The 14,426-nt window shown below is 52.7% G+C and overlaps 2 protein-coding genes across 9 annotated transcripts; one reads left to right on the top strand and one right to left on the bottom strand.

The window, feature by feature from the left end:
- Positions 1 to 2,577: 2,577 nt before the first annotated feature.
- Cuedc2 (CUE domain containing 2) lies at positions 2,578 to 10,691 on the top strand. 8 transcript variants are annotated; one of them, XM_032892112.1, is made up of 9 exons: positions 2,578 to 2,695; positions 8,530 to 8,610; positions 9,204 to 9,347; positions 9,440 to 9,501; positions 9,584 to 9,711; positions 9,796 to 9,975; positions 10,114 to 10,175; positions 10,247 to 10,307; positions 10,391 to 10,691. In XM_032892112.1, exons 2-9 carry the CDS (start codon positions 8,537 to 8,539, stop codon positions 10,535 to 10,537), a joined length of 858 nt encoding a protein of 285 aa, XP_032748003.1. In that variant the 5' UTR covers positions 2,578 to 2,695; positions 8,530 to 8,536; the 3' UTR covers positions 10,538 to 10,691. The 8 variants fall into 8 exon arrangements, with proteins under 8 accessions (XP_032748003.1, XP_032748002.1, XP_032748009.1 ...); XM_032892111.1 differs by having other exon boundaries at positions 8,527 to 8,610; XM_032892116.1 differs by having other exon boundaries at positions 2,581 to 2,695; positions 8,527 to 8,610; positions 9,638 to 9,711.
- Positions 10,692 to 10,749: 58 nt separating this feature from the next.
- Fbxl15 (F-box and leucine rich repeat protein 15) lies at positions 10,750 to 13,127 on the bottom strand. Its single transcript, XM_032892110.1, has 4 exons — positions 12,677 to 13,127; positions 12,359 to 12,512; positions 11,580 to 12,085; positions 10,750 to 11,116 (listed from the first exon to the last, which is right to left on the bottom strand). The coding sequence occupies exons 1-4, from the start codon at positions 12,727 to 12,729 to the stop codon at positions 10,927 to 10,929; spliced, it is 903 nt and encodes a 300-aa protein (XP_032748001.1). The 5' UTR covers positions 12,730 to 13,127; the 3' UTR covers positions 10,750 to 10,926.
- Positions 13,128 to 14,426: the final 1,299 nt, after the last annotated feature.

The raw sequence follows: 14,426 nt of genomic DNA, 5'->3' as shown, positions 1-14,426 counted from the left end.
TTAAAGTGACAGCCAGGCACTGTCCCTGGAGAGGGACAGCAAAAGCAGCCACTCAGGAGTCACCCTCCCCTGCTGAGTCCCGGGAGAGGAGCAGGACTTACCCACAAAGCCTCTTCTCTGGCATCCCTAGGGCTGGATCTGCTGTAAGCAATGTGGTGGACCAGAGCGCCTTAAATAGGCCCCCATACTGCACGGCAGAGCCCCACCCACCCATGCAGGCTCTTCTGAGAAAGGAGGAAGGTGTGGGAGGACCGGGCATGCTGCCTGCTGCCCAGAGAGCCCTTTCTGACCTCAAGCCAGAGCTGGGGACACTCCCCCCACACCCGTTTTTCCAAGTGTCTCCTTCCTTATTTCAGTGCCTGATGAGTGCACCCCCAGACATGAGCCTTCTGGTTCTTTCGTTGTTTCTAATGCCGGGAACCTCTTGATGCTGAACTCAACCCCAATTCCAGCTTCTGAGACAGGGGCCTGAGGAATTATAAGCCAGAGTTATTTACAGCATAGGCTCCTAGTCTTTTTCAGTCGAGGATACCCTGCAGCCTACAAAAGTCACCTAAGGGAAGAGGAGAGAAGAGGCAACACTTGGCTTCCTTACCTCTGTGCCAAGGGCTTGAAGCAGTACTCAGTGAAGTTGGCTCCCACCTTGGGGAAGGAGAAAAAATAAGAATTTAGGAGACCGGAAACCAGGAACTAAGGGCAAGGCCACATTAGCTGTGTATATCTAACAGATGGTTTTCTGGAGCAATGGTTCTCAACCTGTTGGTCGCAAACCCCTTGAGAATCAAAGGGCCCTTTCATTGGGGTCACCTAAGACCATCAGAAAACACAGACATTTACAATGTGATTCTTTTTTTTTTTTTAGAGCTGAGGACTGAACCCAGGGCCTTGCGCTTGCTAGGCAAGTGCCCTACCACTGAGCTAAATCCCCAACCCCTACAATGTGATTCGTAACAATAAAAATTACACTCATGAAGTAGTAGTAAAAACAATTTTATGGTCAGGGGGTCACCATAACACAAGGGACTGTATTAAAGGGCCTCAGCCTTTGGAAGGTTTAAGACCACCATTTTAGAAATTCATGGAAGTGCCACCTGACATTTTTGTCTGTAGCAGTTCCTTCCCTCTGCCCACCTTCTGTTCTGGGGCCCCAGAACCTGACTCCAGCTGCACAGAGTTAGGTCTCCCCAGAGTCTGAGTTAGGAATAGAGAGGTTCCCCCTAGAAATCTTTGGCATTGTTATTCCCTGAGGGTTCAGGGTTATCTTTTCTGCTATCTAGCTACACCCAGTAGCAAACTATGCAAGAATGGGAGATGGGAGAGGAAGGGTAGAGCCTTGGGTATGCAGGGGTCTGGGTTAGAACAAGAGGCAGCTCTGCTGAGGAAACCTGTAGGTTCCGGGAATGGGGGTGGTAAGGAATAAACAGTCATCTGTATTGTGCAATGGGTAAAGGGGAGGGGGAAAGGGGACCCAGAAGGGAGGGCAGGCAGGAGCCTGGGGCTGATGGGGGAGACCATTGGTTCCTTTCCAGAGGCCTGCTTGGCCAGAGTTCAAAGTGGCTGTCACCCACCTCTTATTAACCCTCACAGCGCCAGTCTGGCAGCAACAGTATTTTTATGGGAGAAGCCAAGCCTGCCCCTCCCTCTTCTCCTTCCTTCTCCTTCTCAGCAGTCACCCACCCTGTTGGGGAGGAGGGAGCCCATGGTGAGGAGCATGGGGGAAGAGAGAGCAGAAATCTCTTTGCTTCAGTCCCTAGGGGTTGGGGAGACTTTCCCCTGGGATTGAGTTTCTAGAAGCCAGCAGTAGCAGCTCCTGGGTCCCCCTATTGAAGGGGACCCATTTTAGTTCAAAAGAAGGCACGTCTGTGGGCTTCCCCACAGGGCAGTGTGGGGAAGCTGAGGTAGCAGGAAGAGAAAGCAGAAGCTGAGGACTTACTTACTGGGTCCTGGTGTATAGCTTCCCTGTCTCTTCTAGATTATTAGCCCTGCCAGCGTAGGCAAGAGGACACTGTGGCTGCAGAGGGTCTGCAGGCTGTCTTGGACCCGGGTTCAGTTCTATCCTCACTTCAAGCATTTAATGTTCATCACCTGCTAAAGACCCTGTAAGCCACGTTAATCTTGGGAAGACATCTATAAGGGACAAAGGGGACACATAAGGTCCTGGAAGTGAGACCCCAAGAGCTGACTGAGTGGCAGGGCTTGAAGCCAGATCGAACACATACTGGAATATGGGGGAGATCTTTAGATCTTGCAATAGGAGACACCACATCCAGTCGGTGACCCACAGAGATTGAAGAAGGACCGGAAAGACAAGGAAGAGGAAAGGGAAATCTATAGGATTTCCAGGTGGGGCTCCTGGTGACGAGGAAATAAGGCAGGGAAGGAAATCCTGGAATCTTTCAGGAATAAATGCCGAAATGTTCGGGACCTCTAGCGGACAAAAAGGGAACAAGTCAGTCATGCCTCTCTACCCAAAACAAAAATGGCCGCCGGAGGAGCCGGTTCAAAACGCGGGTATATTTGAAAATGAGGCGAGAAGCCCCGCCTTTGTACGGGCAAACTGCCCTCTTCAAAAATGGCCACCATGTCATCCTCCAGAAGGGAACTGCTCTGGCCCCGCCCTCGGTCTCCTTGTTGGGGCTAGGGGGTAAGAACTGCACCGCGCGGGACAAGTCGCCGGCGGCGCCTGACGGAGCAGGTGATTTCCCTTCCAGCCTTAGGAGAGTCTCAGAGAGCATTGACACAGGGTACCTACACTTCATGGTGTTCCCTTACAACACCCCCCCCGGGGGGGGGGTGTCGGCCGGACCCCTTTCTCTAATTGTCTCCGTGGCCTGTATGGAGGAACATCTAGTTTGTTCAGGCCTATCTCGTCACGTGACTCACCCCCTTCCACTGGCGGCTACTGCATCGCTGTCCTCCGGCAGCTACTGTGAAAGTTTTTGAGTGCCCTGCTAACGGTTATAAAAAGCTCTTGCTTCAAGGGTCAGCCATCAGGGGGATTCTACTTTCTGTGCTTCACCTCCCGGGGTTTGTGCACTTGCCTAACTTTGAATGGCCGGATCCCTTGTTCCCCACAATGGCTTTGGTACTAAGACCTGGCGTGGGAATCAAGGTGAAATAGTATTTGCTAAGTCCTTCATTACGCTTCATCGAGTCTTTACTAAAGGGCACGGAAGAAGTAGTGAAGACCTCTGGGCTAAGGACCCCTTTACTCCCTTAGCTCCCCAGGACTCCTTCCCACATTGCTTCCCAGGAATTCTCCATCCACGTGGCCTGCTCTCAGTAAGTGCCTCTCCACTCCGAGGGAGTAGCATGACACTACATTCTCCAATCCAAGTTGCCCAGAGGATCCCTCTAGCCCTGCACCCTCGAATAGAGTGTCTGAAAGGTGCAGGCCGGTACCCACTCCTTTGGGAGGCTTTCAAGCCATCTTGGGCCAGTGGGGATGGTAGCTGAGTTAGCTGGCTGTAGAGAGGAAGTGATTTCTGAAGAATCGTGCTTGTAGAGGCACAGGGGGAAAGTTGTTCTGAACAGGGAGATGGGGCGAACAAGCAAAGAATCTGTTCTAGACAAGACTGATGGATGGCCAAGCAGGAGAGGCCACACCACTGGCATTGTGAGAGGTGGTGCAGTGTTTAACAGAGGCTTCTGGTGCCAGGCTTTCTTTCCCTGTGCCATTAAACCTACCCTGTGACCTTAGGAAAGTTTCTCAAATTTCCAGTGCCTTCATTTCCGTTCAGGTAACAGGCAGAATAGAATTACCCACGTTTTAAAGCTTGCTACAAGGATTAAGAAAGTTAATGCCATGCTTTATATGCAGTTGGTAGATGCTGCTTTTCACCCTCATCAGAGATGTTTTCCCTACTATCTTTAGATGTATTTCATCAAATTATATGTATGTAATATGTATTATGTATATGTATTACTCCTTTGCTTGCATGTATGTCTGTATACCACATGTATGCCTGGTACCCTTGGAGCTGAAAGAGAGTGTTGTATCCCCAGGGACTGGAATTCTGGACAGTTGTGAGCCGTGTGAGTGCTGGGAATCGAACTTAGGTCTAATGCACGAACAAGTGCTCTCAACTGTTGATCTGTCTCTCCAGCCCCCAACAGAGCTATTTTAGTAGAACTCCTCAAAGAATGGTTGTCACATTTCATAGGTTACCGCCAAACAGTAATCTCTGTTTGGGGTTCTCAAGAAGTAATGGGGTCCTATGGGCTATTATCTGGAATTTGAGAAGTTCCATGGAAATCCTGATTTTATTCCAGAACAAAAACAAGATGCCCAGGCTGACTCGGGAAGCCAGTTTAGTAGTTCAGGCCTTCCCCAGCTCAGGGGAGACAAACATTAGGAAGTGACCCCAAGCAGGAAGGACATGCCAGGGAAGCTGGGAGGAAAGAGAAGGGAGAGAAGGAAGGGAGATGTGGCAGATGCTAAAATCTGGGCCATGTTTGATCAGTCCAAGAACAAGAGGAGAGGCGATGGCCCCTTAGCAGAAAAGCCAGCCACAGGACCTTGACGGAAGAAGGCTTTTCCTTTGAAGACAGTTTGCAACCTCTACCCTTTGGTTAGAAATCCAGAGACACCCCATATATCCCTGGAGAAGCTTCCTCAGAAACTGGGCTTTCATGGGCAGCCAAGTTTCTTTTTCCCTGCAGAGGTTTCCAGGCCACTGTCAACAATCAGGGTGTGAAGGTGGGGTAAGTGTCTGGAGGGGGTACCTTTTCAGGGGAGTTGCATGATGGGGCTAGAATGCCTGGGCAAAGGTGTTCTGCCCCTGCACTAAGGCTGCCCCATGGCTAAGGTCTGCCCCATGGCTAAGGGTCACAGTATGGTCATCTCCTTGGGAGATGGGAGTTACTCAGTCCTCCTTCCTGTCACAGCTACATCCTTACATTCTGTGGGAATCTTGATATCTCTCATCCTCAGCATTAACCCTAAATTGACTCTGGAGAGTTGCTGAGGAGTCCAGCCACAGGCATTGCACATGCAGGCCTTGTACTGCTGAGCTGCATCCCCTGAACTTAGGTCTAACTGGGCAGTTCACTCAGGTAACTCTGGCTGCTCCATTAAACTCAGTGGGTTTCACTCATCATCTGTACAGACAGGAGTCATTGATTTTTGAGCACCTAGTTCCCAAGGATGTTGAGGAAAGAGGGTTGGAGCAAGGTTCCAGGGGAGGAAACAGGAGAGTTGTCTTCGACTTCATAAAACAACTGGAAGAAACATTAAACATGGTTCAAATAATTCATTAACTATGGCTATGAAAAGCCCCGGTAAGTAAGGAAAAGTTACTCTGTCTGGAGAGTACTGGGTCGTCGTGAGTAGACGAGCCCTAAAAGTGGCTCACTCACTATGTAGACCAGGCTGGACTCAATTCATAGAGATCCACCTGCTTCTGTCTGCTGAGTGCTGGGATTAAAGGTGTGAGCCACCACATCACCATTTTTAAAAGCTGCATTGTGTTCAGGTGGGGCAAAAAGGGACGTCAGACCCTATTGGGAGCCTCCTGGTGTGGATGGTGACATGCAAACTCTGCTACTCTGCTACAGCAGTAAGTACCCTTCACTGAGGAGTTGTCTCTCCAGCCCCAGCTACCGGACTTTAAGTAACTCATATAGCTATGGTGTGGAGAAGACATGGCTGGGGAAGAGATGTAGCAGGGAGAGAGAAAGCTCCAGGAAGCTCCTGCAGGTGAGAAATGGCACAACGTGGATGCTGAGGAGGAACTAAGATATGGGGCTAGGGGATGCTTCAGGCATGAGGAGCCGAGTTCTGATCCCTGGCACCCAAGCTAAGAACAACAACAAAAACAGGCATAGCCAGACATAGTGGTACCTGCCTTTAATCCCAAGCAGACGCAGGTGGATCTCTGTGAGTTCAAGACTGTCCCGGAGTACACAGTAAGTTCCAAGACAGCCAACACTAGATAAGAGATCTTGTCTCAAACAAACAAAAACAAAACAAAAAACCCAAAACCTTACAAACAGGTGGGGTAGCACAAACCTGTAAGTCCAGCACTGTGGGTCCAAGGCCAGTTAGAAAAGCCAAAATGGAATGCTCTGGGTTCATCAAGAAAGAGATACTGCCTCAAACAGGGCAGTGGTAGTGCATGCCTGGTAGAGCATGCCTTTAATCCCAGCTCTTGGGAGGCAGAGACAGGCAGATCTCTTGAGTACTGAGTTCCAGGACAGTCAGGGTTACACAGAGAAACCCTAACCATTCTGGGCTGCATAGAGAGCTCCAGGACCCCCAGCTCCGGGGGGAAAAAAAAAAAAGAGTTCCAGGACAGCCAGGGCTAAACAGAGAGACCTTATTTTAAACCAAAAAGGTAGGCAAGTCATTGAAGCAGACAGCTTGTTGTCACCCTCTGGCCTCCATATACATACACCCCATTTAGCAAGCCCACCCACGATCCCACAGCACTGCACACTACACTACACTGTACCCACGTACATAGTAGATGTGTTAAAGGGTAGTCAGGAGTTGGTAACTGGTTGGTGGAAAGCAAGGGCAGGGTGGTGTCACCGTTCATTCCTAGACTTGTAGCAGGAACTGTGTGTGGACATGCATTTAGGGAGGATGGCCCTGGGGGATCAGTAAGAGAGGATGTCCCTTTGGGACGTGCAAAGTGTAAGGTGCCTGTGAGCTTTCGATATAGTGTCGTCAGTAATGTATAGAGAGAACAGCTCACAGGCTGAACCAGGGGACTGAGCATTTGGGAGTTGATGACATACAGTTGTGCCTAAGGAGGGACCCAGATGGACCACTGCTAAGAGAAAGCAGCAGGGTAAGGAGGGTAGTGGCCTTGAGGGCAGCAGAGAAGGGGACAGAAGCAGGGGGCCAGGGAAGAAATCCCTGCAGAGCGGGAGGCCACCAGAGGCTGTGATCTTAGAAGACCTAGGTGGTGTTGCTAAAAGGGCAAATATTGAGCAAAACTATATATAAAGTGTTCGAAACAAAATTGGGGAGTATATGCTTAAACCTCAGTAGGCCAAAACCTGAAATAACTGGGAACCTTAGCCCGAGAAGTGCGAGCAGAGATGAAGGAACGGGAGCTGTCCTGAGGGAGAAGTTAGCAGGACGGGGAGAGGGTGTAGTCGGTAGGACTTGGTTTGATCCTTCGGGTCCAGGGAAGGGTGAGAGGGCAAGATCGAGGGTACCCCCAAGTTTCATGTGTGGTAGCTGAGTGAATGGCATGTGTTTGTCGGGGGATGTGGACCTGTGGAGGGGAGTTTGGGGTAGGTGGATTCTGGAGCTTTCTAAATGAGAGGACTGGCTGACATTTGGTTCTCCGAGTCTTGAGCCATTCCTACCATCTGTGCACTCCCAACTCTCACTGAGCGTTTGCGAGAGTCAGAAACATGGAAATGGGGGCTGGAGATCTGGCTTGGCAGTTAAGAGCACTTGCTGCTTTTGCAAAAGACATAGGTTCAGTTCCTAACACCCACGTGGTGGCTTAAAATGGTTTGAAAACCCAGTTCTAATGAACCTGGCCCCTCTTCTGACCTCCATGAGCACCAGGCGTGTACCTTTGTGTCCATACACACTCAGGCAGACACTCATACACAGAAAATAATAATAGATCTTGGGGCTAGACAGATGGCTCAGTGGTTAAGAGCACTGATTGTTCTTCCAGAGGTCCTGAGTTCAATTCCCAGCAACCACATGGTGGCTCACAACCACCTGTAATAAGATCTGGTGTCCTCCTCTGGTGTGTCTGAAGACAGCAACAGTGTACTCACATATATAAAATAAGTGAATTTTTAAATAAACAAATCTGTTTTTAAAAGCAGAATTAAGCTTTTAAATTAAGCCAGCAAGAATTTACCTAGACTTGCTGAATACAGAGACTTTGGTGGGCGCTAGGACCCACCAATGTATAAGCGGGTGCAAGGAACAGCAAGGGCATGGGGTAGTGCGCGTGAGGAGGGAGGGTCAGAGTGGGCAAGGACCATACTGTGGAACTCTATAGCCTAGAAGATGACAAAGGTCTCTCATGGCCCAGACTGTTGGGAAGGCAGGGACTTGGCAAGAGGAGAGAATCCATGTAGGACTTCTCCTTTATATAGGCTCCAGAGCAAAAAAAAAGAAGTCCCTTTGTGCAAAGAGTGGGTGGCCTCTCCTGGAAGGGGGAAGGGCTGTGCTTGGTCCTGAGACCTCCTTCTTTATGGGGCCAGACAATGGGGCCCCTTGTGATTGGAGTTGGGGGCCATGTAGCCCCTTCAGTGATGAGATTCCTTAGCCAGGAAGCATGTGACCCCGAGACCTCAGCTTCTAGCCACAGTAGATGGGGAGAGGCACGACTCCCTTTGAGGATTTTCTAGAGACAGTGTTGTACCCTGTCTGGAGCTGGAGGAGGTAGAAGTGGGTGGCCATGGGAGTGGCTCTGCTTGCAGGAGCTAGGAGGGCAACATCAATAGCTGGTTCAGCCTCAGAAGGGAGAGCAGGGGCTGCTGCCCCGTGGCCCAGTGGGTGGAGGCAGGCCAGAGACTTGGCAACTCTATCTTGTATGTCTTCAGAAGACAGAGCATGGAGTTGGAGAGGATCGTCAGTTCAGCCCTCTTTGCCTTCGTTCAGACACACCTCCCAGAGGCAGACCTCAGGTAAGGGCAGCACACCTCCCAGAGGTAGACCTCAGAGGTAGAGGGCAGCTCCTTCTGAGGGAGGAACAGGCCAAGTTCAGAGAGTGTGTCACCAGATACTACTGTGAAAAGGTGATTAGAAAACATTCGGTCCTGTTCTAAAGTGGGAACTGAGCTCCGGTCCTCTGCAAGAACAGCGAACACTCAACCACTGGCCATCTTGCTAACCCGTTTTTGTTTTCAGATTATTTGTTTTTCTGTGTGTGTATGCAGGTGCCTATGGAGGCCAGAAGAGGGTGTCAGACACCCTGGAGCTGGCAGTGTAGGCAGCTACTTCACATGGGTCCTCTGAAGAACAGTCAGTACTCTAAACTACTGAGCCATCTCTACACCCTGGAGAGCTGATCTGTATTTGCTTAGATGGTCTTAATCTCCGATTGGGTCTACCACCTACACTGGACTGACTGAGAACTAAAGCTGAAGGAGTTGGGGAGGCAGGCCTCAAGGACTGAGCTGACTCATGAGCCCCGTGAGACTGGGGAGTGAAGTCTTAGACGAGGTAGGGCTGCTGACATATCCACTGTGCTGCCTCATGGACTTGCTCTCTCCTACAGTGGCTTGGATGAGGTCATCTTCTCCTATGTGCTTGGGGTCCTGGAGGACCTGGGCCCCTCAGGGCCATCAGAGGAGAACTTTGATATGGAGGCTTTCATTGAGATGATGGAGGCTTATGTGCCTGGCTTTGCCCACATCCACAGGTAAGCCTTGGCTAGGATAAAACGGAGGAGGACGGGCTGGCTGGCTGGGGTTGGGGCAGAGTGGTCCTCCCACTATCTCTCTGCCCTTTCAGGGGTATAATAGAAGACATGGTGCAGACGCTCTCGGTGCAGCTGAGCAGTGCTAGGAACAAAGGTGAGTTTGGGGACCCGGTATTTGGAGGATTCACACCCCCGCCTAAGCCCTGGCAAATCCGATACCTCTCTGCCTCTTGAAGAGAACCTGCACCCACAGAGCTCCTGTGTCCAAGGTCATGTGCCTATTTTTCCAGAGACCCCGAGGCGACCTGAAAAGCTCAAGGAAGAGAGCAGGCCTCCTGCTGCTACTGGGAACACCCAAGATGAGGTACTGCTAGAGAAGAAAACCCATGATGGACTTTGGGGTGGGAAAGGAGGAAGCGGAGCCCACTGTTAACATTTGTGCCCACAGGCAGCTGCTGCTGAGGAAGAACAGCCAGGAGTAGACGTACTCTTGGAGGTGTTCCCTACCTGTTCTATGGAGCAGGCCCAGTGGGTGCTGGCCAAAGCTCGGGGGAACCTGGAAGAAGCTGTGCAGATGCTGATAGAGGGCAAGGAAGAGGGGCCTCCAGGCTGGGGTGGCCCAAATCAGGTAAGGTCTTTCAGCTCCTCCCCCACAGTAACACCAGCTCTATTAGGCCTTCTTGTGAGGCACACGCCCTGCCTACCCTCTTCTCTTCCCCTGCTGTTACCACTGGTCTTATAATAGGTCCCCTCTGTCTATCTGCAGGATTTACCCAGACGCCTCAGAGGCCCCCGGAAGGAGGAGTTGAAGTCTTTCATCCTTCAGAAGTAAGTCTGGGCCGAGCTAGGCCTTGGAGGGTCTCCCAGGGTGGCTGGAGCTTCATCTACCTGTCTGTCAGGTACATGATGGTGGACAGGGCAGAGGACCAGAAGACTCACCGACCTATGGCTCCCAAGGAGGTAAGAGGGGTATGCAGTTGGGGATGTGGAACGAGCAGTACCAACCCCTGGTTTTAGTCATTCGTTGCCTGATTATCTGCCAGGCCCCCAAGAAGCTGATCCGATACATTGACAACCAAGTAGTGAGCACCAAAGGAGAGCGGTTCAAAGACGTACGGAACCCCGAAACTGAGGAGATGAAGGCCACATACATCAACCTCAAGCCAGCCAGAAAGTACCGCTTCCACTGAGGCACTGGCTGGACTCTGCCAGGCATCACAGATCCCAGAGGGATGCAGAAACCTTCCCGTCCACCCTACCCCTTCTCTATGCCTTTGCTCTAGTGTTAATCTATTCTTGGAGCTTCCTTCAACAGCACAGTAAAGGTTGTCTAAGGAAGGTGTACGTTCATTCTAGTGATTTCTGCCCCAGGACAAGAAAATACTATGTCTGTCTGACCAGCTTCACATCCCCTATGCACCATGCAAGAAGGGGTAAAAAGCTCTTTATTTGAAATTCCAGGGTGGGACAGGGCTATCCCAGGCCTCTCAACCGCAGGCCCCACAGTTCAGTTTCCCTACGGCTCAGTATCAAGCTCCATCTACACAGTCCAGCTGTGCTCCCACCCAAGGAAAGTCAGTCAGACCTGTAGGTTGACAAAGGGTGCGAAGCCAGCCATGTCCTGGAGTAGCACCAGGGCCTGGTGCAGCGGTGGCTCCACGTCGATGTCCACACCACGCTTCCGCAAGCGGCTCAGGCTGGGCTCGGCCACATGGTGGCAGTGCCGCACCCGCAGAGAGCGCAGCGCCGGGCAGTACTCCGCCAGTGTCCTGAGGGAGGAGCAGGGTGATGCTAGGTGCTGAAGGCCCTCTCGCGGTCGGTCTGTAGGGCCAGCTCGCTAAACCTGCTCTGGCTCCAGCAAATTCTAGGTTTCCCTCAGCTCAGGGCCTGCTCTTTCTTACTGTCCCTACGAGAAGGGGCCAGGATGGAATTACAGACTCCAGGCCCCAGCTCTTTGGGGTTTCTGGTGCTTAGAGAATACCAACCCATAGTTTTTTCCAGTGTTTCAAGATTACCCATCCCTTTGTTGCAGAAATGCCAGAAATTAACTTTATGTGACATCTCACAGTGCGTCAATCTTGGATCAGAAGTTTTTGTTTGCTTTTAATTGTACACTTTCTAGCCTAAAAATATTCTGGAGGCCTTTCTGAAGGGTCTTTGACAAGTATAACCCGCCTCCCCATCCCCATGTGACTGCCCACTTCCTACCGTACCGCCCCCATGCCCAGGCACCTGACACCGTCGCTTCCGACCCGAAGGCAGCCGGTGAGGTCTAGGTGCTCGAGTTGCGGGCAGTTTCGAGCCAACTCTTGGACCGCGGTGTCCCCCACATTGGCGTTGACTGCTAACGAGAGGCTGCGGAGGCCCGCGCCGCGTCTCTGCGCCAGGTACACAATGGCCTCGTCCTTGAGTTGACGACAGGCGGTGAGGTCTAGCTCCTCCAGAGCCGGGCAGCGGTCAGCGAGGCCACGCAGTGCCAGCCCGTCCACCCAGTCACAGTGAGCGAGCGAAAGGCGCTGCAGACGCGGGCAGCCCTCAGCCAGCGCTCCGAGTGCTCGGCGACTCAGTTGGCCGCAGCCGGCCAGTGCTACGCTCCGTAGCTGTGGATTCCGTGCCAGCACCGGCACCAGGTCCTCGTCCAACAGCCATTCGTGACACGGAGCCAGCGCCAGCTCCTGCAGCCCCTCAGCATCTCGCAGTAGCCGGACTAGTGCGGCCCGTGGAATCTGTGGACCCACCTGCGGGCGGGAGGCACGGAGATCAGTCTGTCCCCGGGGCCCGTCACTGCCTGGCAGCCGCCTAACTTCGGGACTTTGCCACCTGCCCTCCCCGGAGAGACACCAAGCGCCCTCCGAGTCGCCGCTCAGTACTCGCCCACCGGAGTTCTCCACATCGCACCAGGGGTTGGAAAGGGTTTACCGCGCAGCTGAGGCTGGCCTGGAGGCGGGGCGACGGTGGTACCCACGCGGGGGCGGGGCGGGGGCGGGGGCGGGGTCCAGTCCCCAGCTCACCTGAGCGGCATCAAAGCGGCGCAGCCTAGCCAGGTGCAGCTGAACGAGCGCCCGGAAGGCGCGACTGACGCGCTGCAGCCGGAGCAGCTGGCGCAGCGGGACCCAGTTCAGGACGTGCGGGAGCAGCACGTCTTCCCAGGGCAGGTCCAGGAGCCTGAAGGGAAAGCGGCGTTGACGTCCCTCGGCCGCTGTTACGTGCGAGTCCTTCTGTTATACCCCAGAGTCCCAGCTGGCAAGAGGGGTCCGGGTCCTGCCCGGGCTCAGCTGTCCTCCCGCGGGTCCCTTTTTCCCTCCCTAGGCCCCTCCAGTGCTCGGTACCTGACGGCTCCTGGTTCTTGCTCCCCTCCGGACTGCTCCATTGGTGGCTCCATCGCTGTTTACTGCGCGTGCGCAGTAAGCTTTACTAGCTTTGGCCTTGAAGCGGCTGCGGCGAACCCGCCTCCTTGGTCTGAAGAGACAGACCGATTTAATCGAGTGCGGTCTCACTGAGAATCCTTATCGGGAAGCTTTCCGGATGGACCCCGAAACTGAGGCAGAACAGACCAGTGATGCACCATTAGTTGTCTTCTCAGCTACAGGGCTTGAAGCCCGAGGCTGGAGTAGCGGCGAGCGAAGACTGCTTTCGGTCTTCGTTGCGGGCCGGTAGCCGCCTCTGAGTGGTGATGGGAGGAGCAGACAAGGCCAAAGGCAGAAGGGGCGGAGCCAGAACTCCTAGGTTACCGAGTGCCTCCTCTGTCCTCTGGTCGCGTTTAAGCGACTCTGGAAAAATAAAAGGGGGAGAGACTGCCCAGACTATAACTAACTGGTATGTAGTAGGTGCTCAGTAAGCAATTGCCAAAAGAGTAGATTAAGCGGGCGACACCAGGATTTTTATTATCAAGCAAACTTGTCTAAACCTGTCATTCCTTGTGAATCGTGAAATGCACAATCATGACTTCCATCTCTCTCCACTTCAAGGCAGCGTAGGTAGGGTCTTTGCCCAAGAAGAAAAGACTATACAGCCAGGCTTCCTTTCCAGAAGTCCAAAATTCAAGGGAATGCATGTTCAGCGTAGCCCACTAGTCGTACTGTTTCTTGACTGGCCCTGGATTAATTGGAGGGAGAGTGACTTCCCAAAGCTCAATCATAAGACTTTCCTTTCATTGCATCCCCAAATGCTAAGCCCAAGTCCATCTCTGGGGAACCCCTGGCGTAATTTTTTCCTCCAGTGTCTGATGGGGGGGGGAGAGGCACGCTGCATCCTACATGATTGCGTGCAAACATTTCAGCCGCTTCATAATGCTGCTTCCCGTCCGTTGGCTTAGGGGGATTGGATACACCAGCAAAGGTAGGAGGGTCCGTCCATTTTAAAGTCGGACAAACCGAGGCTCTGGCGAGGAAGCTCCTTAACCAGGATCAAACGAAGCAAGGATAAAGAACCCAGAAATCCTGGTTTTCCCAGAATTCCTACTACACTACTTCATTATTCAATGTAGCTAAGGCCAACCAGCACCGGAAAGAGAGAAGAGGGTGAAGGTGGATGAGGGGATTGCTTCCTCATCTCAGCCTACTTGGGGAAGGGGTAGCCTCGAAGGATCTCTGCAAGATACATGTGGGCGCGCACCACCTCCGGGCGCGCGCCTCCCCTTCCACCCCCCCCCCCGCTTTGTTCGCACCTCTGCGCTTGCGCATTACGACAAATCTGGCGCTGTCCCCTTCAGCACCTCGCGGAACTCGCGCCACCCCTCCCCGCGGTGAGCCCCGCGCACCCCCGCTTCGAACATCCTCGCACCCTCTAGCCACCCGAATCGACCCTCTCTTCCTTCCCAGGTCATAACCTGCGGGTCTTGGCCTTCCAAAGGAGAATAGTTACCATAGTAACTCGTGTGGCGTTTTCCTAAAATAGTCAGACCCTTTTCCACCCTGGCCAAGGGCACAAGGTTTGCCTGTGCTTCTTGTCCCAGTCTCGGGGTCATCCCTTCTAAACTCTAACCCCTGAAAAGGCAGGACGATTAACCTAGGCCGCAAGGAAGTTCTTCCTGGAGTCTGAATTATCCTTCCTCTGCACTCCGGGTTGGGGTTCAGGACA

The sequence above is a fragment of the Rattus rattus genome, chromosome 2 (genome assembly GCF_011064425.1).
Source record: "Rattus rattus isolate New Zealand chromosome 2, Rrattus_CSIRO_v1, whole genome shotgun sequence".
Lineage (NCBI taxonomy): Eukaryota > Metazoa > Chordata > Mammalia > Rodentia > Muridae > Rattus > Rattus rattus.
This window is presented reverse-complemented; position numbering and strand designations above follow the sequence as displayed.

Bases quoted from the DNA above. Each gene is read 5' to 3' on its own strand.
- Cuedc2 (XM_032892112.1), top strand. From the start codon at position 8,537: ATGGAGTTGGAGAGGATCGTCAGTTCAGCCCTCTTTGCCTTCGTTCAG. The intron at 9,712-9,795 runs GTACTGCTAGAG...TTGTGCCCACAG, and splicing joins CTGGGAACACCCAAGATGAG to GCAGCTGCTGCTGAGGAAGA. The intron at 9,976-10,113 runs GTAAGGTCTTTC...GTCTATCTGCAG, and splicing joins GCTGGGGTGGCCCAAATCAG to GATTTACCCAGACGCCTCAG.
- Fbxl15 (XM_032892110.1), bottom strand. From the start codon at position 12,729: ATGGAGCCACCAATGGAGCAGTCCGGAGGGGAGCAAGAACCAGGAGCC. The intron at 12,513-12,676 runs GTACCGAGCACT...CTTTCCCTTCAG, and splicing joins CAAGAACCAGGAGCCGTCAG to GCTCCTGGACCTGCCCTGGG. The intron at 12,086-12,358 runs GTGAGCTGGGGA...TCCCGCCCGCAG, and splicing joins GCCGCTTTGATGCCGCTCAG to GTGGGTCCACAGATTCCACG.